At 38.0% G+C, this 24,656-nt stretch overlaps 1 protein-coding gene across 1 annotated transcript in view; it reads right to left on the bottom strand.

Moving 5' to 3' along the window:
- Positions 1-24,656, bottom strand: part of LOC140241246 (uncharacterized) — a 92,345-nt gene that overhangs the window by 19,386 nt on the left and 48,303 nt on the right. The window contains exons 8-27 of the mRNA XM_072320998.1: positions 20,962-21,121; positions 19,939-20,004; positions 18,958-19,053; positions 17,847-17,888; positions 16,938-17,057; positions 16,079-16,171; positions 13,511-13,603; positions 12,754-12,870; positions 11,596-11,670; positions 10,477-10,572; positions 8,636-8,674; positions 5,557-5,631; positions 4,887-5,024; positions 4,229-4,312; positions 3,439-3,642; positions 2,749-2,844; positions 2,054-2,149; positions 1,368-1,463; positions 493-646; positions 77-176 (exon numbers count right to left, since the gene is read on the bottom strand). Coding sequence (XP_072177099.1) covers positions 77-176; positions 493-646; positions 1,368-1,463; positions 2,054-2,149; positions 2,749-2,844; positions 3,439-3,642; positions 4,229-4,312; positions 4,887-5,024; positions 5,557-5,631; positions 8,636-8,674; positions 10,477-10,572; positions 11,596-11,670; positions 12,754-12,870; positions 13,511-13,603; positions 16,079-16,171; positions 16,938-17,057; positions 17,847-17,888; positions 18,958-19,053; positions 19,939-20,004; positions 20,962-21,121 — 2,040 coding nt within the window. The remainder of the gene's footprint in view (positions 1-76; positions 177-492; positions 647-1,367; positions 1,464-2,053; positions 2,150-2,748; positions 2,845-3,438; positions 3,643-4,228; positions 4,313-4,886; positions 5,025-5,556; positions 5,632-8,635; positions 8,675-10,476; positions 10,573-11,595; positions 11,671-12,753; positions 12,871-13,510; positions 13,604-16,078; positions 16,172-16,937; positions 17,058-17,846; positions 17,889-18,957; positions 19,054-19,938; positions 20,005-20,961; positions 21,122-24,656) is intronic.

Genomic DNA, 24,656 nt, shown 5'->3' with positions numbered 1-24,656 from the left:
GATGCCATCACAAAGTCATTAAAAATTACTAGATAAAGAGTCCTATCTCCTAACACTCTGGAAGGATCATACTCACTTGGCTTTGGCGAGAAGTTTATTCTTGTTATCCAGGTCTTCTTTGAGAGTTGCTACATAGTCTTCATCAGGGCGGTCAGACTTCAACTTTGCAATCAGGGCTGGAAAAAGAAATATACCATTCCTTAAGTAACTTACTGATGCTAGCTTCATCAAAGATGCATTTTAACTCTGATTTAAAAAAAAAATCAAAAAAATCAGCTGGCTTAACCGAAGATGCATTAAATACTGATAAAAGATTGCTGCTAATAGAGTGTAACAATAAAGAGAGGCTAGCAAAGTCAATCACATTTCTCTATTGTCAACTTGCACAACCTTAACAGTGGAAGACTTTGACAGATATTATAGACCAGTAAACAATAAAGACATCAAACATCCAATTGTATGGTGTTCTTCTTTTATTTTCACAATGCTCACCATTTTTCTTGTCCAGCTCTCTGGACAGCCGGTCAACATCATCCCTGAGCCGAGCAACCTCGGCCTGGTGTCCAGGGCTGGGTGAGGCACGGACTGCCGACTGCTGCATGTCCAGGAAGAGACGGTCCTTTTCCCTACCACTCTCGAGGAGTTTCTGGAGATTAGAGGCAGGTTTAGAAACTCTGTCTAAAAAAAGTTTTCCTTGTTTTCCCTTAAATTTCACACAAGAGCGTTCACTATTGATAATGATATGATAATGATAAGGTCTTATTTATCTAGGGTAGCCTCTTCAGTGTTGCCATTGCTCTACCAGAGGGCCCTGCAATTATTATTACCCCGGCGTTGCCAGGTACCCATTTATACACCTGGGTCAAGAGGGACATTGTGGGTAAAAACACCTTGTCCAAGGACGTAAGCACTGCGCGGGATTTGAACTCGGGTCCTCCGGTTGGGAGTCGAGAGTCTTATCCACTCTGCCACAGCGCCCCCACTATTGTGAATATGTACTATGTAACATACAACTGTCTTGTTAATCCTCCACATTTGCACAATCCTCATCATACATTTTTCATGGAATACTGGTGGAATACTCACAAGGTGTTGAAGTAAGTAAGATTTCCTTTTTTCCCCTTTTTTCAAAAACCTGTATTCATCTTCCTGTTTGCTTATGCACTCTGGTATTTTCTTGTTCACATCTACATTCATTTATTTCTATATCACGTTTTATTTTCTGTTTTTAATGATGTGTTTAGTAAATCTGAATTTGTATCAGTGAGAGAGAGAGAAAAAAAAGAAAGAAAAAAAGTAAAAGAGCTATGATATGAGGTCTCCTTGTGCCTTCTGGAGACATGCAAAGAAAAAGAAGGATTCAATACCTCAATGGTCTTGTCTTTCTCAGCCAAGGCATTCCTCAGTTTCCCCAGCACTGCTGCCTGCTGCTGGTCAGCCCTGGCTAGTGTGTCTTCAGCACTCTGAGAAGCACATGAAATATAACATTTTCATTTCAACATATGAATGTTTGAACAATTTGTAGGTATATGTATATACTAAGTATGATATACCTTTACCAGCACATTACTTAACTTTCTGAGTTTCAAAAGAAATTTCTCTAACAAATACTTTTAAAAGCATCTCCCAATTGATAAACATCTCCCAGTACCATTTTTTGTCCCCTGGCAAATTTCTCTAAGTCTTTGATAAAAAAGAGGAGTTATATCTTCTATAAGGTAAACTCATACATTTGTATTTGGATTTTTAAGGGGAGTCGGGAAAAGTCTCTTGGAGATTACAGCACAGAGTACAATAAGGACAGGGGCCATCATAAATGCTGCAACAAAGCTTAATTTGGTAACATAATTTTTTTTAGAACACTTCTATGAAATCAAGGTTATCACAGTAAAGTATGATAACCGAACAATTAAAAGTAGCAGAGGTCTCTGCAAATCAACTGCATTGCATTTTGAAAACGATCATCTGGAGTAATATGAGAAAACTGCTGATTTAGCTATAATGGTACATCCCCCCAAAGCATAGCAACAACGTGATGAGACCCATAACATACCTGCAGTTCAAATTCTTTCTCAGCAATCTGCCTCTGAAGGTCTCTGACAGCGTTGCCACTGTCAACCAGAGCCCTATTGTACTTGTCGTTCAGATCCTGTGGGGTGTAGGGAGGAGCGGGAGGGACATAGTAAGAAGAAGGAAGAGGATAGATATGGTGGCATGCACAGAGACAGCACAGATAACATACTGTGAACCAACAGATCGGCAGGCCACTGTACTACTAGGGTACTGACTTCCTAAGCACTGACTGACTTCCTAAGTACTGACTTCCACATCATCAGAAGAAAATGATGTGGAAAACAAGAGAGTCCCTTGAGTTAGTGAGTCATTGCCATTACTGACATAAAGATAATGTAACATTACATAATATTATGGGGGAGGGGAACAAACCTTTGACTTTTTAATTTTGACAGGTGGTAGTTAAAGAATCACATACTCAATTTCAGCAAAAGTCCATTTTCAAAAAAAGAAGAAGAAAAATCGCCAAAATCAGCTTTCCGCACATTTTCTTCCCTTTAATAATCACTGACTTTATATGGGTAACCTGACAACACACCAAGTATACAGTCACAAGATTTGTACCCATGAATAGCTATCCCTCACACAAGAAAATCACCTGAAGTACACTACTTGTACAGATGGATGGCAGAGTTGGTATTTAATCTATGCAAGTCCCATACTTGCTTTTCTCACCTTTATCTGGCTGTCCTTGTCTCTGATAGTATGAAGCAAGTCTTGGGTGGCCTTCTCGTTCGCTGCGGCGACATCGGCTCGCTCCTGGACGATCTCCTGGACGACGACAAACAGAAATCAATGAGAATAAGAAGCATTTCAACATAATGCTCAAAAGCTGAAAATGAAAGCTGTTGTGAACTCATTTTGGCAACCTGTCAATGACATATGGAATATTGGCCCAAAAGAGGAGTAACATTCAGCATGAAAGAAATGATCATTAGAATTGGAATTTGGCCTCAACCTCTCATGTCCCACACACAACACTGTTGTATCTTTCATCATAATTGTGTTAGTGTTTATCATTATTGCTTCATACGGTAAGTAAATAATTCTCCCCACTTGAGTCCCTTTTTTGTGATTATATGGCTCTTTTTTTGGTTGTAGAATTGTCAAAAACCCCTGCATCGCTAAATTCAGGACTAAAAATTGGCAACACATGTTAGAGGATTACATATCCTGATTCTATCTCAACCTGGCAAATATATGTAAACATATCTCTGATTTTGTGGAGATTTGGTGAATGCAACCAGTTCCATCTCATTCATCCCATATCAGATGTGCAGTGAAATTCAGTGTTGCCAATTTAGTAAGACGATGACTTCTGCAGGCCAATTCCCCCAGGGATAGATGGATTAAGGTAGTACTCGCCTCCAGCTGCTTGTCCTTGGCCCTGAGCCGATCATTAAGCTGTTTGATGGCCTCGTCCCGTGCTGCCCCACTCTGCTCCCTCTGCTTCTGCTGAGCTCCGCGCTCCTCCTCCAGCTCCCGCTCCTTTCCTGCAATGGCTGCCTGGAGCCGACCTATGATGGCGTCCTTCTCTCCCAGGGAGCGCTGGTGGTTGTCCTCCGCGTCCTGTGGATGGTTAGAGAAGCAGGTGTGGAGAGTCATTTTGAAAATTAGCATTACTACATCTCAGACTGACTGTTCTGCTTTTATTGTGGATGGACCGAGTCTCATGCACAATGGAAGGAGTCAAAAGAACCTATACCAAAGCGATCCAAGAAGCATCAGGCATCTCCAAACCATGTCACATACCATTGTAGACATGATCTTATATCACAGTAATTTGATCTCCTTTCCTTGTCACTTGCTGTTCACTTGGGATCTTCCTTACACCTCTTCACACATGGGCTGTGCTTCTTTTTCAACCACATGCCTCTCACAAAGATCATGAAAATTCATGACACATCATGCATTCACGCATATTTCTTTAACATGAAAGTACACAGCATTTCAGTATGACATGGCTAAAAAAAAAACACATTACACCACAGATGACACAAAAGACAGCAATTTTATTTCAGTATCTGCATCTCAGTCTGTTGAGTAACAGAAGATTGTTAGATTGTTAATGCAGTAGGTATTTGCACAGTATCAATGTCTTTTTGGTTCTCAAACAATGATGATGAAATATAGGGATGGGGCTTATCTTACTCACCTCATTTGCTTTGTTGAGCACCCTCACGTTGTCCGACAGCTGCTTGTTCTTGTTGTCAAGATCCTTTAACTTTGCCTCTAGTTCCTGTAGAGTGCAAAATCATGACTTAGTTCATGATGGATTTATTCCATTTACTGGTGAACTATGGTGAAAACTATCAAGGCAGATTTGCCTACAGCATAAATTAAGCTTTGATTAATAGTCCACGATCACCTATTTTCACAGTAATGGATAATAATTCAATAAAATATTTGTCATTTATAAAGAGTTACAGTGTAACTCTAAATATCTCACAATCTAAGCAAATTTCACCACATTCGTATCTAATACATGTACATTAGGACTCGATACAAACTAAAAACAGAATTCCTGTTCTAACTCAGACGTCTATAGTAATGAGCAAACTTTTGCTTTCTCTTTTGTGTTTTTTAAGCCCCTAAGATACTTTCCTCATAACAAATCACATGTAGTTGCTCTTCTATAATCTCTTCTCAAGAAAAGAGCAAGCATTAACACACTCAGCCCCAACTCCAATCAATCTTTGGTCTATAGGGAATGTGCATTATAACATGATCAAGCACATCATTTCTGACAGGGGAAGGCACAATGTGGTTGGACACACACATTCCCAGGGGATGAATTTCCTCCACATACGAACCCCTAATCTGTTGGCGTCCTCCATGATCTCGCCGTGAGCCTTTTCCAGGTCCTTCTGGTGATCCTTTAGCGACTGCTTCAGCTTTCTTAGCTCCGCCTCCTTTGCCTCCAGTGCCTTTGCCTTATCCTCATTGGCCTCCTGCCCAACCAAAAGGAGGACAGTGGTGGTAATGAATATTAATCATGTTCACACACAACCCTACCATATTTCTCATCCATACTGGGATTACATGCATATGCTTTGCATTGATTAAAATTGCATAATTGTTTGCACAAGTATTCATCTACTGCTTGCACAGTTTGTAAATGACATCTACCTGCAACTTCCAAAAAAGCAAATACAATCTTAAATGCTATTTGTTTTTGTTTTGTTTTGTTTTGTTTTTCAAGAATATATTTAGTTTGTTTGAGGCATTCTACTGCAAGCATACCTTGAAGCTACATGTACACTGCCTTGGAAATTAGAGATACAGAAATTCAGCCCACTATAAAGGTTGGCATGAAAATGCTTAGGCATGGAAATTTCATGCAAAAGCATTATTTGACCAATTATCCCTGATTACAAAAAGAGTGAGAGAGGGATTAAAACAACACCTCACAGTTCATTCTTGGTCATTAGAAACAAGGTATCAGTGTAACAGATCACATGACTTAGTGAAATAAAGGTTCACCTGTATAGCCTTGTCTCTGTCAGCTAGCTTGTCTCTCAGATCCTGAATGACACCATCAGTCGAGGCATATTGAGCCTAAAGGGAAGAACAAAAGCAAAATTCTTTCTGGTTGACTTGTGAAATTTTGACATAGTCTCAAGTTTCTGTCCCTACAACATCCAGGCTTTTCTCTATGTTGCAATGATTATGACAGCAAAAAAATTATCATACTGGGAATCGAAAGTTCAAACAAGAAGCATATAGTTGTACATGTAATTACAAATTATATGAAACTGGTGGTAACCTTATCAGTCAGATACCCTGTGTGTGGAAGCCCTGGACGATTTACCATACAAAACTCTTTGAAATGGTATCATTCACCATAAATTATTTGAAACTTACACGAGAGGTTCTGATGTAGACATAACTTGATAATCATCAATTAACCCAAGCATGGTACACTACCATGATGTTCAAGTCACATGTTACTTGCTACGAATGGCAATAAATGCGTATGTCTCTCCAATGAAGTGTGACCAGACTACTATCGTCTGTGTTTATGCGTCATGCAAACTAACCAGCTACAATCAGATCCAACTACTATTATCAAAGTGATAAGATAAAGAAATCTCTACTAATAGTAAAGATTCACAGAAGTAACAAACTTGATTGACTGGAAAATATATAAGTCGAAAAAGATGACTTCAGAACACACTTTTAAAACAAATATACTGCACACGACAGACGAGAAAACACTCTGGGAGACTGGATAATCGCAATGTGATGTCAAAGAAATGTGGCTATGTAGTGATGTGAAAAACAGAATACTCCATGGAGAACCATTACTAGGAAGAGGTGCAATACAGTGAAACATGAACTACTTCTGAGATAGTGCACCAGGTACATTTGTTTACTTAATTGCTCAACAAGTTGACATTTAACAAACAGAAACACACCTAACAGATTAAACAAGTGTGCGAAGCACAATTTAGAGGCATTGGTTAACATTATAGAGGCTGAAATTTAACATTTGTCTTAAAGCATACCTGCCAACATTTCAAGATGAAATATCTTACTCGTGGATTGCAAAAATCTTATTTTATATGCAAACTGAAGTTAAGAATCTTACTTTCGGTCAAATCTTCAGAAAATACACATGAAAGGTATATCTAAATATTTTTTTAAAAATCTGATTTCTCTGACAGAAAATCTGATTTTGCTATTTTTAACGTAAAAAATCTCACTGAATCTGATAAAATCTTACTAGTTGGCAAGTATGTTAAAGTTTTGCTGCCTGAGCTGCATAATCTTTAATTGGATGAAAAACACATATGAACGCACACAACAGTTTTGAAAATGTAATATGCTGTTGCAACTGAGATACATGCATCTATGAACAAATATCACCATATAGGATGTTAATCGAATGTTTCAAATGTGGTTTATCATGACTCTTAGGTTGATGGGGAAAACAAAGATCTGAATATCTTTAATCCAGTCACTCTCAGATATTCAAATATTCTGAAGCAATCAACCATCAATCTAATCTGCAGGAATTTTTCTGTTCTTTTTTTTTTTTCTTTGCTTCATTGTCAGTATGTTACAGGGCTGTGCAGCTCAGATTTCTCAAACTAGAAAGCACTGTTAAACAGTGCCTTCAATTTCTGTTACATGTTTCTTTACAACCTATTGCATGTATATTTTGTGATACCAATAACAGTGGTTAAATTAGTAAATAACTGAAATGGATTTTGTAAGTGCAAGAGGAGAATAAAATAATCAGTTGAAGCTGCCATCTATAGTGCTGAAACAGCCATTATGGCAATAACATGCAGTGTGAGTTAATGCATCAAATTCTTATCAAACCAAATGCATGCATGCTTTGTGCTTTCAAATATACATGTACCAGCTAGATTGCAAACTGGTCACAGGTTGAAAAGAAAAAAGAAGAGAAAATACATTTCAACAGAACATCTCTTGATTCATACAATTGTAACTTCCACCAAGTTTACAGCAAATACCCATCAGAGCGTGTTCCCAGGCTGATATAATATTACAGGACAGTGTGCTATACAGAGTGATGATACAGTTTGCATGGTGATACTAATGGTAAATGTGCAGAGAGAATCCAAACCCATCCATGGAACAATGTACTTCCATCTAAGGAGAGACATCACTTGATTGGTGCACGTTTATCAATAGTTTTGTGTATGAATATTCATATTGTATATGTACAAAACAAATGAGGTAGAGAAGTGTCAAGATATGGAGGCAGCTGACAGTATATGGAATATACTAGCTTGGTTGCACTGTACAGTTTTTGCTAATTCTAATATAATATGATAGCATGATTCGAGTATTGCAATTGCTATAACAAGCACGAATGAACTTTGAATTGTTTGATAATGTGTTACATCTATCTATTTATTTCATCTATCCATATAAAAAGAAGAAAATATGTAAGGTTATATCAATCTACTACAACTTCAAATATCCCCCCCCAAAAAAAAAAAAAAAAAAAAAAAAATCCAACAACAACAAAACAAACAAATTGATAGTTGCCTGAACCTTCCAAAAGTTTAAAAAGTGGGTTTTAAGATGTCAAAGTCTGGATTCCACAAATGTCACTTGTGCCTTAACTTTTAAAAGGATTTTCTAGTTTCAACAAAAAAATAAAAAAACAAAAAAATAAAATCAAGACAAAATGTTAACAAATGTGATTTTAATACACTTTGGATTGCTGGTGCAAAGGTGTCGTTTGTTTGTTTGTTTGTTTCCAAAGAAGAACTGACACTGTTCTCTAAAGCTGCTACATATCATTACCAGGCATTTTTTTTTTTTTTTAAGATGAATGAACAGTTAGTGCTGTCTATTACAATATGAAGAAGTCATGAAGTTGTCATACACATATATACATATCCATACATCACATACCTTTCAGCAGTATTACTATATGACAATGTGTTAACATGCTGACATGACATGGTTACTCAGTAAAGTTAGAGAGATGTAATAAACAAGCAAAAGTACTACACAAGTTAAAGAGTATTCACAGATAACAAGGCATGCTCTGTGCAACAACCGATGTGTGAAAACTTACATCCGGCAAGCTGGCATTCTTTGCGAGTTCCATGTAATCCTATGCAGATTAGTATGTTTGTGTGGTTTGATGGAAGAAATGGACATGCACATTACAGTGATACAGCTTAACTTGGCTACACTAGGTAAATACTTACTCATTCTCTCACATCAAATATTGCATTATGGATATAAATAGTGCTATCTAAACAGGCATAAAGTTTACAGCCAAAACTATCCCATCCCTACCTAACAAAAAATATGAGTAACAAAAAAAAAAAAGGAGATATAAACAGCAAATAAAAGGTGTACTTTATTGAAGCAAACAGCTGTCCAACAAGATCATAGGTTTTAAATTACCACTCAAACATGGCTCCAAGAAAGTCAAAGTACAGAATCATTACCTTCTAGATGTACAAATTGTATGCTACATGTACTATTATATTTACACAGACAAAATTAGAAAACAGGACTTGGGACAAATATAATGCATGGGGACATATTTAGGGTACATGAAAGGATGTGCCTTTTCCATTGCTGAATCTAACAAAATGAAATAAATCCACAGACCTGTTTTGGACAATTCCACTTTAATTGAGGAATGAAAAGAGAAACCAGGTGACTGCACATTTTGCATTCAGCGAGAACCTTTTCGTGAGTAGACTATTGTATAACGGATTAGGTTAGAAAATCACAGCGTGCATGGTGTAAGAGTGACTGTGTTATGAACACATTCAGATTGTTATTTTTTTTTTTAATAGTTAACTCAGCTCTGGTGGATAAGACAAGCATGTAATGTACAAAAAAAAAAAAAAATCTTCATAACAAAGCAAGTGCATTGCATTCTTTCAATACAAGTAGGGCTTGATGTAAAGATAATCGAATGAAATCCAGTGTCTTTAATACACCTGCAAATTCAACCATCTCTAACGTCATCAATATTTTTATAATGTGTAATATTCTCATGCATGCAGTGAAATGATTATCTCGATACTACAAAGAATATATAAATCATCACCCACCCCCCCCCCCCAATACACACACTGTAAAAAAATAACAGACACACGTTATAATGCTCTAAGTATTCAATCCAAGGAACTGCCACTATGTTCTTGAGGGATGACCAAAAAAAAAAGAAGATAAACAAAAAAGTCTTCTTTATCAGGAACATGTTACATTGTATCCTACACTTTAAGCTGTGGTTTATTTGGCACATGAGTAATCACATCACATATACTATTCTTGTGAAAAACCAACCCCCTCACTCCCTTCCTGTCCCCATGCCATGTTTAACAAATGAAGGCCACTGCCTGTATATCTGATTTTGATTTCAGCAGTCACAATACAGGGATGTTCTACAACTCTTTCTGTGTATTGTTTGGCAATTAGCCTTTGAGGTGGCAAGTTTTCTTTGCCGGCTGGCACACAAAGTTTTCTGAGAATGAAGTCCAGTAATTGCCCCTAAATGTTAAACAGCCTTCGTGTTTAACTATTATTCATTTGTTTAAAACAAAATAGGTATGTCCTGACTTAAACTTATTTAATGCTTATAATGTCATCTAGAAAAAAAAAAAAAAGGATTGTCTCCTCTTATCTGCATAGAATGTGATAATGAAAGATGTTGCAGTTTTCTGAAAACATACACAAATTCAATGTCCCAATGTAATGAAACTTTTGCTCATATTTTTTTTGCCTGATTTCACACCATGCCATACAATCTTCTTGATAGTAAACTGGAGTTTCACTTTAAATGAGGAGGCTGCTCCATGCGAAATGTGTATGTGTGTGTGTTGACATGGCTGCATTTATTGTGCTCAGCTTTGTTTTGTTAGGTGGAGTAAAGCCTTGAGGTGCTAAACTCACCTTAATGAGTCGGTCCTTCTCCTGCAGTCCCTTCGTCAGCCTCTGTAACGCCTTCTCCTTGAGCTCCAACTGTTGCTGGCTATCATCAAGGAGGTTCTACGCCAGACGGGAGAAAATTGGGGGAGTTCAAAATTCAGACACCTTCTGACATTTGATTACTTATGAACACATCACAAGTGCTGCATGCATTCTGCTCCCTGCACAGTATGTACTCTTTGCCATGCTGTGACAGATTGAATGCATTCTCAAAGTTGTCCTTGTCTTTTTAAAATTCAAGGCAACGCTGAAACCTCTAATGAAAGACTGCTGCTATTCCAGGATTGTTTACACAATCTTCCTCATTAGAGAGCTATGTATATCATACAAGTCAGTGTCTAGGTTTTTATTTTAAGTTGACATTTTGACTTGGGGTTTGTAATTTACATGCGAACCGCCCTCCAATCAAGGATTCAAACCTCTTTGATATTGAAAAAATCCAACTGAAATAAAACAATAATGAATTTATATTTCGTACAGCTGTGAAACTGCATGACATACAAAATGCACAAAATATGAAAAATACATTGTATCATTTTCCTGTCCTCATTCCACATCTTTTTTTTTTCTACTTATGTGAAAAAGTCAATAATCATCTACATTGCCTGCTTTTAAAACAAATACACATTTTTAACCAGAATGAAATTGACACAAAAAATTATCATTCATGTGTTAAGCTATGTAACATTGCAAATACTCATAATATTAATATGCAAATTAATTAAATTCTTGTGTCACGTTGTTTTTATTGCCACTAATAGACAAATTGCCCTACATTGACATAAAGAAGCACTAAATTAATCAGCATTTTATAGTAGCCATGATAAAAAAAAAAAAAAATCATGGGCATCAAATACTAGGGCTGGACTAGTGGTTAGAATGGCTGTCCATTGATCAGGAGGTTGTTGGTTCGAATCCAGCCCGAGTACATATGTGTATGATTTTTTTATCATGACTACAACTAAAACACTGATTAATACTGTGCTTATTTACAACATGTACGTCAATGTAGGGCAATTTGTCAATCAGCTGCGACATTGATATATTTTGATAAAGGAAGATATCAAAGCTGAACTGCTATACCTGGTAGTGTTGCTCAATAGCATCAGCATTTTCTTTGGCTTGTGCCTTAGCGTCCTGTAGTTGGTCCTTCAAGAGCTAGAGACGATAGATTGGGAGTCAGGAAGAAACATAGTACCATTATCAAGTAAAACATACCTAGAAATGCCACAACAAGAACTGTACCCCCCCCCAAAAAAAAAAAAATAAAATAAAATAAAACAAAACAAAACAAAACAAACCACACCCACTATGTAGTAAAACTCTATGTATGATTTCTCATGATAAAATTGCCATAAGAGTATACTCAAAGCAAGCAAACAGAGGCGCTTATCAACTTTTGTCTGTTTTTTGTTCATGCATTCAATGACAATATCATTTTATGCAACAATCACATACTTTGAAAGAACTGAAGATATTCTCGCTTAAGATGTATCCATTTTGACAATCGGTGCATAGATACAAGGAAGACATTCACAAAAAGTTTTCCTTTATAAAGGGTCTGAGATTGTAGTTTAGCTTTGGGGGATCATGCTGTACAGGAAGAAGGAACATATGGTCTTCGATTTTAGCTTGACTCTTGCATGTCGAGACATGAAACTTGATAAGATCTCTTCCCTTCTGGTCCCTAGCATGTTTTTACAAGTTGTCTACATCCCCCTTTTCTCCCCATTTCTAAAAATACCAGCAATGAACTGGTAATGTGCAACTGTTTCATGTAACAAACTCAGAATTTGAGTTTTTGGAAAACATCCAGTTTGGCCCTTTGCACTTTGTTGGATCCTTCGAATACTGAAATATATTCAAGAGCAAAGCTCATATTTTTACATTTCTGTAGAAATATCATAGAATTGATCTGAACTGAATTGAAATAAATGATACCCAAAATTACTTTCACTATGTCCTAGCATTTCAACATCATTTGAGCCAACATCATACATACCATCGCGACAAAAACATTCTTACAAACTGCAAAATGCAACACACTGTCACTTCATTATTACCATTGAAACCTCTTAAGGAGTAATAAAGGTTTTGGAGTGGGGCTATAAAATCTAAAATGAAATGATATAAATTGCAAAATTATGCCAGTCAGGTTGACGTACATAGAAACAGATCTCTACAGGCTGATCATGGAATCACAGAAATTCACAGACAAGATGGAGGAGTGATAATTCTTACCTTGAGTGCATCCTCCTTCTGTCTCATCAAGCCATCAGTTTGGTCCTCAGACTCTCTCCTCTCATCCCTCAGGCGATCCAACTCCTGCTGCTTGCGAGTCAAGGACCGCTGTAACCTCTGTCATGAGATTCACAAGGGTGACAATTCAACGGCCCCTAGATGTCTTACACTTATTTAGCTGTTGCTTATCAAAATGACAAGTTACATTTTCTGTATAAGTGGAAACCACTCATGTACAAAAGTCCAATTACAGAACTACCAAGCTAGTCACGATATAGAGCCAATGGTATCAATTGGCATATCATTTTACATAAAAGAAAAAAGCATAAATAAAAAAATTTTCAATCCTGATATACTAACACATCATTTCACATGCTATAATGGTTTGAAATACTATTTTGCGTAATGTATCCGTCAAACATTGTGCGAGGTTTGTATATTTGCGAATTTCTCAAATCTAAAAACATGCATAACTATAAACTCTGATTCCGACGTGAATGTGACGTGTACACATGCCACTTCTCCGTTCAGCACTGTACTCCACAATCACCAATTCAACCAACTGCAAAATTTTCGGGAAGTTCCGATTCGCAAAAAATTAGACTTGCTAAATATATGGCATACACAGTATTCTACTGCAGCAGCACCTTCAGGAATACACTGTTAATTTATATGCATATATCGTCCAAACGAGTCTTGAGCGATTATATGATCACGATTCATTGATGTACTGGATGTATAAAGTCTGGCGACATACCTCATTTTCCAGGTCCTTGCCATGGATATCAGCTCTCATCTCAGCAAGCTTGTCCTCCAGTTCAGACATGGTTGACTGCTGCTGCTCTATACCCTGTGTTTTGATGTAAAGATTAACAGCATTAGCATAAATCAATGCATCATCACTCTCATGAAAGCTACCACTGGCATTATCATCATCTACACCGTAGAGTACTTTTTGATATCACAGTCATCACAACCATCCATCATAATTGCATTCTTCATCTGTATCATAACATTGCGACAGTCTGTTTAATCCCTATCATCATCTGCAGCAACATTCTCAAATGGAAAACTTCTCCCCTAGTACAAATACAACTTGTCAGAAAGAAAGCATTAGTTCTTCAGAAAAGTAGCATGTACACACAATTCTGCTGAACCAAAATTTGAGTAGAGTGATTTCAATGATGCACAGACCTAAAGTGTGTGTGTGTATACAACAGAAAAATCCTGTCGTAATCATCAATCAACCACCCTTTGGCTTTGAGGAATCAAAATGTGCTCTTTTCTCCAGAACTTGCTCTATGAAACAACATTCTCGCAATATCCCAAATCGTTTGGTTGCCATCCCCCTGCAAGAAAGTCAAGAAATCATGTACACCACTGTATAAGAGGGAATATTGTTACTGTCATAATTACCAATTTTAAGAACCAGACATTAGCACTTGGTAATGACTTCCATGTCCTCTTTATCCACTGATGAAACCCGACTATGATCCATAAGAGTAAATCCCATAGAGCATACAGCAGAACAAACATTTCAAACACTGCTTCCAACATTTCTGGGCAGCTTCACTGTCATGTTGCTCCAGTTGTCTAATCCAAGGATCCAAATCCACAAATTATAACCAATTTATTCCTGCAGTGCTTTCTCGTTTCCTGTTGTTCCAAAGAATATTTCCATCAGATAGGTAAAGTGTTCCACAAAGGAAGAACTGAGATTTGTGACACCCTTTCCAAATGGACTGAACATATCAACTGCGCTATCTACAGGTGGCTCTCACTTTGATGACAAAAGGGTGTACAAATGACCTTCAACCACTGGACAGGGATCTCAGTGATCCAGACACACATTTGTTTACAAACATGCCACGGCTTGTCCGGAGCATTTGACGGCAACTCTGTGGTTAATACCTGCATTTCCTCCATTCTAATTCAATCCCAACTAAAGGTGACGTGGACTTTAGGACATGTCAATGCACGTTCACACACACACACACACACACACACACACTACAAATACCTCTTACACAAGAGGGAAAGTTTACTCCCTGGTACATGGACATGGAATGGACGGGGTCGTTATATTGGTGTATAATTTTATAGCTGTGGATGTGGAAGCACTCTCAGATGGAGTCGTCCATGTTTTTGTTTTTTGTTTGGTTTCTCACACAGTGAGTAGGATCGAGTCATTTGAAGACACGCGCTATGCAGGATGAACCAATAACTGGCCACAGAAGAGTTGATATAGGACAACTTCAACTTTGCATCTCCTACACGTAAATGTTCTTTTGTCATCATATGGGACAAGACATCCCCATGGCACTACAACGTTACATAAATTCATTGCCTTCAGGACAACACCGGCATGTCATCAAAGAACAACAGCATTGCTTCAGAGGACAAAAGGATTTTGTACTAAGCGAGCATAAAATCTAGGACTAAAGTGAAAACAAACTGGGATGATTGTGATGACAGGTAGGTCTCTAAAATCTAAAGGGTGGCTGCATGACAAATATTGTCAGTTTCGAGCTGGGTGATAACTTCTGCAGCATAGCAAGGTAAGTTGGTCATTTTAGCAACCGTTGTAACAATAAAGATCTGGTAGGCCATGATTTCACCATTTATTGTAGTAGTCACTGAATACAAAGGTGATATACGTTTACTTTGCATTTTGTAAAAATCCTCGACAAGAAAGAACAAAACACTTTCTAATTTATGTGTACATTTAGTATATTTAAAAAAATGCCAGAATGAGAGTGAATGCTAAGCCATTATGTTCATCTTGTCTTATTCTGAAAAAAAAAAATTCTTGAAATATGCCAGATCATTTCAACAGCTCTCAGGTCAGATAGCTTTTCAAATTGTTCTGTAAAATTACTTTCCCCACACTGATGATTGTTCCACTTACGTCGACTGCAAGTACACCTGCATACAGTCCTTCATACATGCACAAGCAAACATATGCACAGACACACAGAAGCAAATATTACAATAATCTGTCTAAAATATGTTTGGCAAAACAATGAAATACAGGCCTAGGGAAGAGAAGGGGTAAAAACTTACTCAAACTGACTCATTTACAAGGCTGTAGACTGACAAACGGGACTCGAGACGCTTTGTACAATTACTAAAGTTTGGTATTTTGTCCAGCATGGTGTAACTGACAGTGGCTGCAGATGCACTTTATGTTCATCGCTGGTTATTGCATCATTTCCCGTTGCACTCATAAGCACCTGCTTCACCTAGCATGGATGGTGTCTTTGTTCTCTACAAACTCTTTATAGTGAATAATATCTAAATTGGACATCGGGAGTTGGCAACTTGCCTCATATTTCTTCCTCTCGGCATTGTGCAAGGCTGTGTTGGCTTTGGTCAAAGCATCCTCCAAATCTTCAATCTGTTCACAGAGCTGCTGGATCTGTAACAGGAGGGTAAAGATATCACTCATATCACCACACTGTCCATCACATATTGTTAACTTGCCCACTGCCTAGTGGAGTGGAGAGTAATTATTCATAATCTTAAACTCTCATAAGTCTTGAAAACAGGGGGCTAAGTGTTAAATTACTTTTTCTTTTTTGCTGTGCAAGTGAGCTGTTGATACCTTTATTGAGATTTTTTTTTTTCCCTTTTCTTCTCTGAATTGAAGCAAATTGGAGTGAGCATTTTCAGTATCAGACATGGGAAAGAAATGTGAATAATACTATCATTTTTGCTTCTAGACATTCATTTTCTTTGTGCTTAACATAGCAATATCTGTCTCAGCAACTTTCAATGTGGGGTTCGAATGATTAACAAATTGTATGATGTTCCATTTCCTTTTTCGTTTGGTTTAGATAGCTCATCCATCAAACCCAATTGAAAGTTAGGGTTGATTTTTACGACATAATCAGACACTTATGGCACATTTCAGTTTCTCTCAAAGCACTTCTCTGCAAGCTATTAATATAAAGAGCCACTGTAACAGATGAAGAAAGAGAGAGAAAAACAAAAACAAGAACATGCTGTTGATTGAGGACACATTTCAGTTTCTCTAGAAAAACATTCTTGAGAGCTATCAACATAGGCGGTATTGCAAAAGATGGTGGGAAGAAAAAACAAAACAAACAACAGCGACGTGCATACATTCATGGCTACCACGGATGTTTTCAATATGGAGGACCATGCTTTCATCTCCACCTTACCTCTTTGTCTTTGGAACGGACGGTGTCTGTCAGACCCTGGATGGCCCTGTCTCTCTTCCTGCCGTTACCCTCCAGAGAATCCACTTCCTTCTCTCGGTCCTTGATCTTCCCATCCAGTTCCTACCAGGAAAGAAATGGGAAAAAAGGGGAGGTTGCTATGGCGACAGCACAAAAACTTTCCCCTACTCAACAGACATGGTTTGCTTCCTTGTCGGGCTCAATTTCAACATACGTGTATGACATGTTGCAACCATATAGTCAATGAAACCACAATAATCGTATGTCATTACATCAGCATATTGAATAATCTAACATATTCATGTTCTCCACTTAGTCATGAGATTATTATTATTATTTTTTTTTTTTTATTTTAGTCAAAATCTCAGCAGGATTCTGAAGATGTATTACAAATCATGATGCACTTGAGACCACTCAACTATTACCTTTAATATCAAATTGCACAAAACTTACTCTGTAAATTATTAATTTATGTGAATACAGACTTAGTGCATTGGACTGTACTGATGACCTACCAAAAAACAAAGTACATGTAATAAGAGATGATATGTCATCACATTCTTTTGAATGCCGTTGAATAGATCTAACCCAAATTTTATGCTTATAATAAATTCATTTCTTTGAAAAAAAGAAGGAAGTCTGATAATTGGATTAATACCAGTCTTTGCAGCATAGTATGGCTCAACGCTTGCATAGGTTCAATTTTTACCACTTAATAAAGGGCCATGACCGGTCATGATACACTTATCTCTAAATCAGGTGACCTTAGTACTGCAGACACTAGATTTCCCTCCGTAAAGTGGTCACATGACCACAAGGAAATGTGGACTTCAAGGAAATCTGTCTTTCAGCACTGCAGTGAGTGTTAGAAGAAAGGAAAGGCATTTTTACCTTTATGACCTTCTGTGATACTTTCAAGGCATTCTCCAAATCCTGAATGTGAGACAAGAACAGAGTAAGATTGATATTGATAATAGAAAGAACAAGATGCATTTTAACATAGTTGACTGCACAGTTTCATCTCCTCCAAGTTGGCAACATATTCTGTGACATGGCTGCACAGAAAGAAATGTATGTTTGAATGCATAGCATTGTAGAACTAAGCCATAGCATGCTGATTATACCACCTGTTTAAGTTTAATGGCATGTACATACATCTTTAATACACACAAAATACTCAACAGAAAGATGGCAACACTTCATTCAATTCATATTGCATACAGAGCACATCCTATGTTCTGTTATACATTGTAAATTGAAATTGTACAAGCTTGTGACATACCAATAATTTTTACCACATGTTGAACAAAGACAGCTTTACTACAGAAAGCCAAGACAAACTGCCCATCACTACAGGTGAAAGTTAACCTCACATACAACAACAGAACTACAGAGATAATTTCATCTATCCAAGCCCCACAAACAAAACAAAATGAACTAACAAAGCAAAGCAAAGCAAAAGGAGAGAAAGAAAAATGGAACAAAAAGAAAAGAAAACAGAGAGACAGAGTTCCTGAGGGCGCCTGGTATACCTCTATCACATGTTCATTGCTCATGGGAAAGAGGCTGCCCATGTCATTTTCACTTTCCAAACTAAATGTGTTTCATGTTGTGATTCACAACAATTGAGTTGCATACTGGAAGGAATTGGTACAAGACACAAAAATAATTTCTATTGAAGCATTACCTCTATTCTTCTTTCCCTTTCCCTTTTTTGCATGCTTTTGCAGTTTCCATGCTGACTGTGAATAGGGCTAAACTCAACAATTGTGCTTCGTACTTTTGACAGAAAAGGGAAGAGTCTGTAGTCTTTGCATGATGGTCACAAAACCACTCAAAGGCTTGTGATAAAAGCAAAATGAATTCAAAGGTACATAAGACACATTGTGCATCAAATCACAATTCTTTGCCTTTGATGGATACATGTGAGTGTTTATTTTTGTACCACCTAGCCAAGTAGAAAGCAGATACAATGCATAGTGGGAATCCCACACAAGCTTACCTTGATGGATTTGGTTTTGTCTCTGACCTCATCTTGGAGCTGTTCTGTGGCTTCCTCAAGGTCACGAACTCTCTTCTCTTGTTCCAGATACACATCCTGTCAGGAAGAGTGTTTAAAGTAGAGTTTCAACTACAGTCAAGGCTTTTTTAATTCACAAAATACTACAGTTCTACTATTATTTTGCTCATTCTACACTACTTTCATGACTACTTTATCAACAGTGCAATATGGGATAAGAGTAAGATCTGCAATATTCTACTATTAGATGCCATGCATATGATTTGACTGTATTGCGATTCCTGTTTGCTGCAGTAATTATACGTCGGTAGAATATAGCATATTCTTACCGCAATTGGACATACTTTCAAGAAAAATATTTTTGCAACATGAAATTTCGCAAATTGCCACAACGATGAAACTAATTAAGTGTGCACTAATGGGGGTGATAGGAATTGGATTTCACGTCCACAATGTTTCCAATAGACCTGATCTGTGCAGTATTAAAATTCTAATCATGCTTTGTTAACACAAAAAAATTGCCATAACACCCATAAAGCTTGCTGGAGCCTTGCCATGCTTAGCAAAACCTGATGAATAGTATGTGAATTCCTGCCAAAGAAACTTACAGTTCGGTAATTTGAGGGAGCGTGTGAATAAAATGATTCATTGCTAGGCTGCAGGAGAAGAAACACCCATGAATTCTAACACACTAAAGAAAGTGTATATTGAAAAAAGAAGTCTCTACACAGGTATCATGCCACAGCACTCTGTCCCTTGCTGGCATTACACACTCCAGCTCATGATATACACACAGGTCAGCGATTGGCTGAAGTTCTTGTAACAGCTGCTTGCAGCTGTGCAATAACACAGACAAGTAATGATGACTTCTTAAAAAATATTTCCTTGTAGAGAAACGCATGACACTTTTGACACACTGCAGTCCCTGCTAGCTGGATGGGTGGATGGGTGAGGGCAGCATACCTCGTACTGTTTGCGTATTCTCTCCTTGTCCTTGTCCTTGTCCTTGTTGGCATCCTGCTGAATATCCTGCAAATGAAACACAAAACATTCTCAGTCACAGCCCTCATCTTCTAACAACAGTAAGGGACACAGACGGTATGACATAAGACAAATGCATCCCTATAGTTGCAGCTGTCATGGTGTACAAGAACGCAAGAACTGTGTTTACGAAGACGTGAATATTTATTGTCAATAGATGGTCTCTGTATTACCCACATCATTGTACTAATACTGCATGGATTCCAATTCTGACGTCACACCCCATTTCTTTCTCTCTTTTTTGGGGAGGGGGGCAATATTGGAGATAAACTTGAATCTAAAGACTAAGTACACTATACACAAGAATCTGCTGACAACTTCATGCCTGGTTACTACAATATCTGCAGAATTTAATTCTAGGATGAATGTCTGTAACATTTTATAGGGATAGCACAATCACAAATGCATAATTACATTCCATTTTTCAAAGGGATACACTCAAGTGAAGTGGTCTGTGTGTCGTACTTCAAAGGCGAGCTGGCAGTATCACACCAAACTTACACAACTAAAGTCCTTCATAACATTAAGGAACACACATTATGGTCTATTGCATTTTCCTAATGCCCAAAATGAAGCAAATGACATCATAAATATTGCTTGCCCATAACAGAAAATCTCTAGATATCATTCCCAATGCAAGGAGAATTTCAAATCTTCATATATATATATATAATTTGCTAATTTGCAGCCACTCAGGCTGTTAAACCTTTGTATGCTTTGAGTGCAAATTGGCACAGAAAACCCCATAACATTGTACACACTGACCAAAATCTCTGGCACATAAAAGGTTAAGGGAAAGGAAACAAGCCCTGTTGTACAATTACAATGCTTGCTGTATTCAATGTATCATTAGGGGATAAAAGTGGGAGTAAGTAGCCACTTGCATCCTTTGACCATTGGCATGGCACTGCAGACCTTAGGAGGCCTCTTGCCCAGGCAACTCACATCTAGTTCCCTGTTTTTCTGCTGGAGTTCCCTCTTGAGTTCATTGACCTGCTCCTGAAGGGGTTGGACCGTCTTCCTGGCTGTCAGCACCTTCTCATCATTCAGGTCCCCGATGATTTGGTCCTTGGCTCTCAGGGCTGCATTCAGCTGCTCGATCACTCTGCGAAACAGTAAAAAGAGGATTGGGGAAAATAGGACTTTCGCTGCATTACTCCATTCTAAGGACAACTCCTTGCTTGGACATACTTGTATAACAGAAGAAAAATGTAGAAAAAAATATCTTTACATGTCTTCTTGCATAGCATGATTCATCAAACAAGAATAAACATCTTAGAAATTCCCAGGCAAGGAAACAATGTCTTTTTTTTTCCCTTAATAAATTTATTACTATAAATACTGACTCACAAAGGCAACCACAATCATGACCACACACAAATAAAATCACAAACATCATACACTGAAAAAAAAAGACTTAACACACACACACACACACACACACACAACATACACACACAAACACTAAACACATGCCCTATTCATGTCCAGGGGAACTTTATGGCTAATATCCCATTCATTAAAACTTATTTTCAATAGAAGATACAGAAAAATCTGTGACTCATGCAGACTCTCGTAAGCCAGCCAATTAGCATCAAGGGCTTTCTAGAATCCTGTGGTTTTGAAAGTTACCAAAAATCAAATGAACATAAATTATGAGATTAGCGTGCCAGGGGCATTTAGTTCATAGAAACGACACGCTAAATTATGGTAAATCAAGTTCCCCATTATCCGCACCTGCACTTTTCACAGAACACAACTTAATCTATCACGAATTCCACCTAGAGTTTCACTCAGTTTGTAATTATGGGGATTGGGTTACTGTTCCACACAAAATGGAGTGAAATCTAATAGAGTTAACAGATGAGAAAATGCAATGCATTCACACTGGCACTCAACTGCACTTTGACAACAATACATGAAATACTGTCCTTTGTGAATGCGAAGGCCCTCTCGAACAGAACATTTATGTCTCTTGAAGAAAGCACCAAGGCAAAAACATGAAGACTTACTAGCATGGCTGCCTAACATCAAAGTATATTTGCCATCACTGCAAAATGAAGGCAAAACCAAATCTTACTTCCACTCAAAAGAGATTCAAAGAAAAGGATGGGATTTGCTGAGTCTTTGTGACATTCACATTTGAATGAGAATGTGGGAGGAGTCTGTATTTACAAAAACATAATCAAAACAGATGACAATCTGTGCTGGTGATTCTTCCAACGCTATTCTTTGTAATAACTTCTCCAGGCACTAAATGGCAGTAAAAAGGAATACAGGCATATTCCAAATAAGAGTTCACACAACTTGCCTGTCTCTTCAAAGATGGCCAAGAGAAGGGGGGGGGGGGGGGGGAGAGAGACCTATGGGGATAGAGGGCTATCTCTTATTCACTTCCACTACTTTGATGTGTCTTAGATGCCACACCCAGGGGGGATAAGCTAGCCTCACTCACACCCTAATGCACTCACTCACTCAGCCATTGACGAGTTCTGGCAATAACACAGATGCGCGTGCAGGGACGCTCTCTGATTCAGGCCAGGCTACACATCCTGCTGACATTTAACTGCTGTCACAGACGGACAGAACCCATTACAGCAGTTACAGCTCTCCTCTGACGCACAGGAAAAGGTGCAGAGTTGGCGGCCAAAACATCTCGAACAAATAACAAAAAGAACTACTACCCTCACAAGCAATGCTCCATTTTGAGGCCGATCAGTGCTTGATACTACAAGTCTGTAAAAACAGAAAAGACACGGCCGACGGATTTATTTTCAGCAAAGGACACTTGCACCTGTGGTATTACGAGGGATATCTACATTTGCACAAATCACACATCAGCTGATGGCCATGTGAATGAGAGTCTGGTCTAGAGAACTAGAACATTGCCTAGAAGTTCCTCATTTGAGCAGCCTCTAGCTCTGATTCAACCCTGACAAAACCGAAGCAATGAAATTTCAAGCAGCTTGATAACAATGTCAAAAAAGTCTGGAAAACATGTACCTATTTCATTTTTCTATCCATTACATCGTATTACAAGGTATTTTGTTATATTTGATGTACATATCTTTCATTGATAAATATGACAATTAAAATATAAATGACTTCAAAAAGAGAAAACAGTCAGAGTATGTGCACAATCATTAGCACATGTTGCACACTCTACATATTTTGCTGCAGTTGACTGATATTCACAGAAGTAACAATTTGACAAAATATTACCACCCATACGTACAGATTGTAATTATCCTCTAAAAGGAATACTATACTTGTCTTTCAATAAGACATGACTATCTGCTTTCTACTTGCATGGTAACAAGCAATCTAACAATGCTATTTGGCAATGTCAGGCAATGGGGTAATGGGGAGTGAAGACATCTGACAATGTTTGAAGAGTTACAAGATTAAATGCATTACCACTTCAAATCCTCAGGGATTCCTGCTCATCCAGTATCAGTTAAGGATAGCGTTCCCTTTGTTTCTCTTCTCTCTTTTCTATCTACACATATCTGCCTATCTCTCACATCTCCATCTCTCACTTTTACATTCCCTGTCTATCTCTACCCTATCTCTCACATCACCATCTCTCACTATATTTCTACCTCTGTCTATCTCTACCCTATCTCTCACATCACCATCTCTCACTATATTTCTACCTCTGTCTATTTCTGCCCTATCTCTCACATCTCCATCTTTCACTATTTATCTACCTCTATCTCTACCCTATCTCTCACATCACCATCTCTCACTATATTTCTACCTCTGTCTATCTCTGCCCTATCTCTCACATCTCCATCTCTCACTGTTTATCTACCTCTGTCTATCTCTACCCTATCTCTCACTGTATTCTACCTCTGTCTATCTCTACCCTATCTCTCACATCACCATCTCTCACTATATTCTACCTCTGTCTATCTCTACCCTATCTCTCACATCTCCATCTCTCACTGTTTATCTACCTCTGTCTATCTCTACCCTATCTCTCACACTGCCATCTCTCACTATATTTCTACCTCTGTCAATCTCTGCCCTATCTCCATCTCTCACTGTTTATCTACCTCTGTCTATCTCTACCCTATCTCTCACATCTCCATCTCTCACTATATTTCTACCTCTGTCTATCTTTCTGTCTGCCTCTTTCTGTCACTCTCTGCTGACAGGTGTGAAAGAAATATTGCACGTTGTTGTATCGAGGGACTTGCCGCAGCTCATGATGTTTATAATGTACCTGATGCCATCTGAACATTCAGCGCATTATTTTTTTACGAGGCTGTACCCTCCCTGAACCACGGTCTTAAGGTGAGTCATGTGGAAAGGCAGCATCGAGAGAGTGATAAAGTCTTCCACTCTAAGTACCCTTGTTTGTCTGTCTCATGAAACATGCTCATCTGGGATTGATCTGATAAGGGTAGCGAGTAAATGAGTCAAGAGTTGGGCATAGTCGGGTGGAGAGAGAAAGGTACTGAATGATATCACACACTATAAACCTTACATCTCATGCATCTACTCACGTTGGGTTCTAGTTTTGTGAATGATATGTGGGATTCCAACTGTTCATAATTTCTCTTCCAATGTCAAGAGATAAATTTGACCTCTCTTGCTCTCTGATGTCACTATGGTGGATTTGTATCTTAAAATAC

This window comes from Diadema setosum, chromosome 17, assembly GCF_964275005.1.
Source record: "Diadema setosum chromosome 17, eeDiaSeto1, whole genome shotgun sequence".
NCBI classification, from domain to species: Eukaryota; Metazoa; Echinodermata; class Echinoidea; order Diadematoida; family Diadematidae; genus Diadema; species Diadema setosum.
This window is presented reverse-complemented; position numbering and strand designations above follow the sequence as displayed.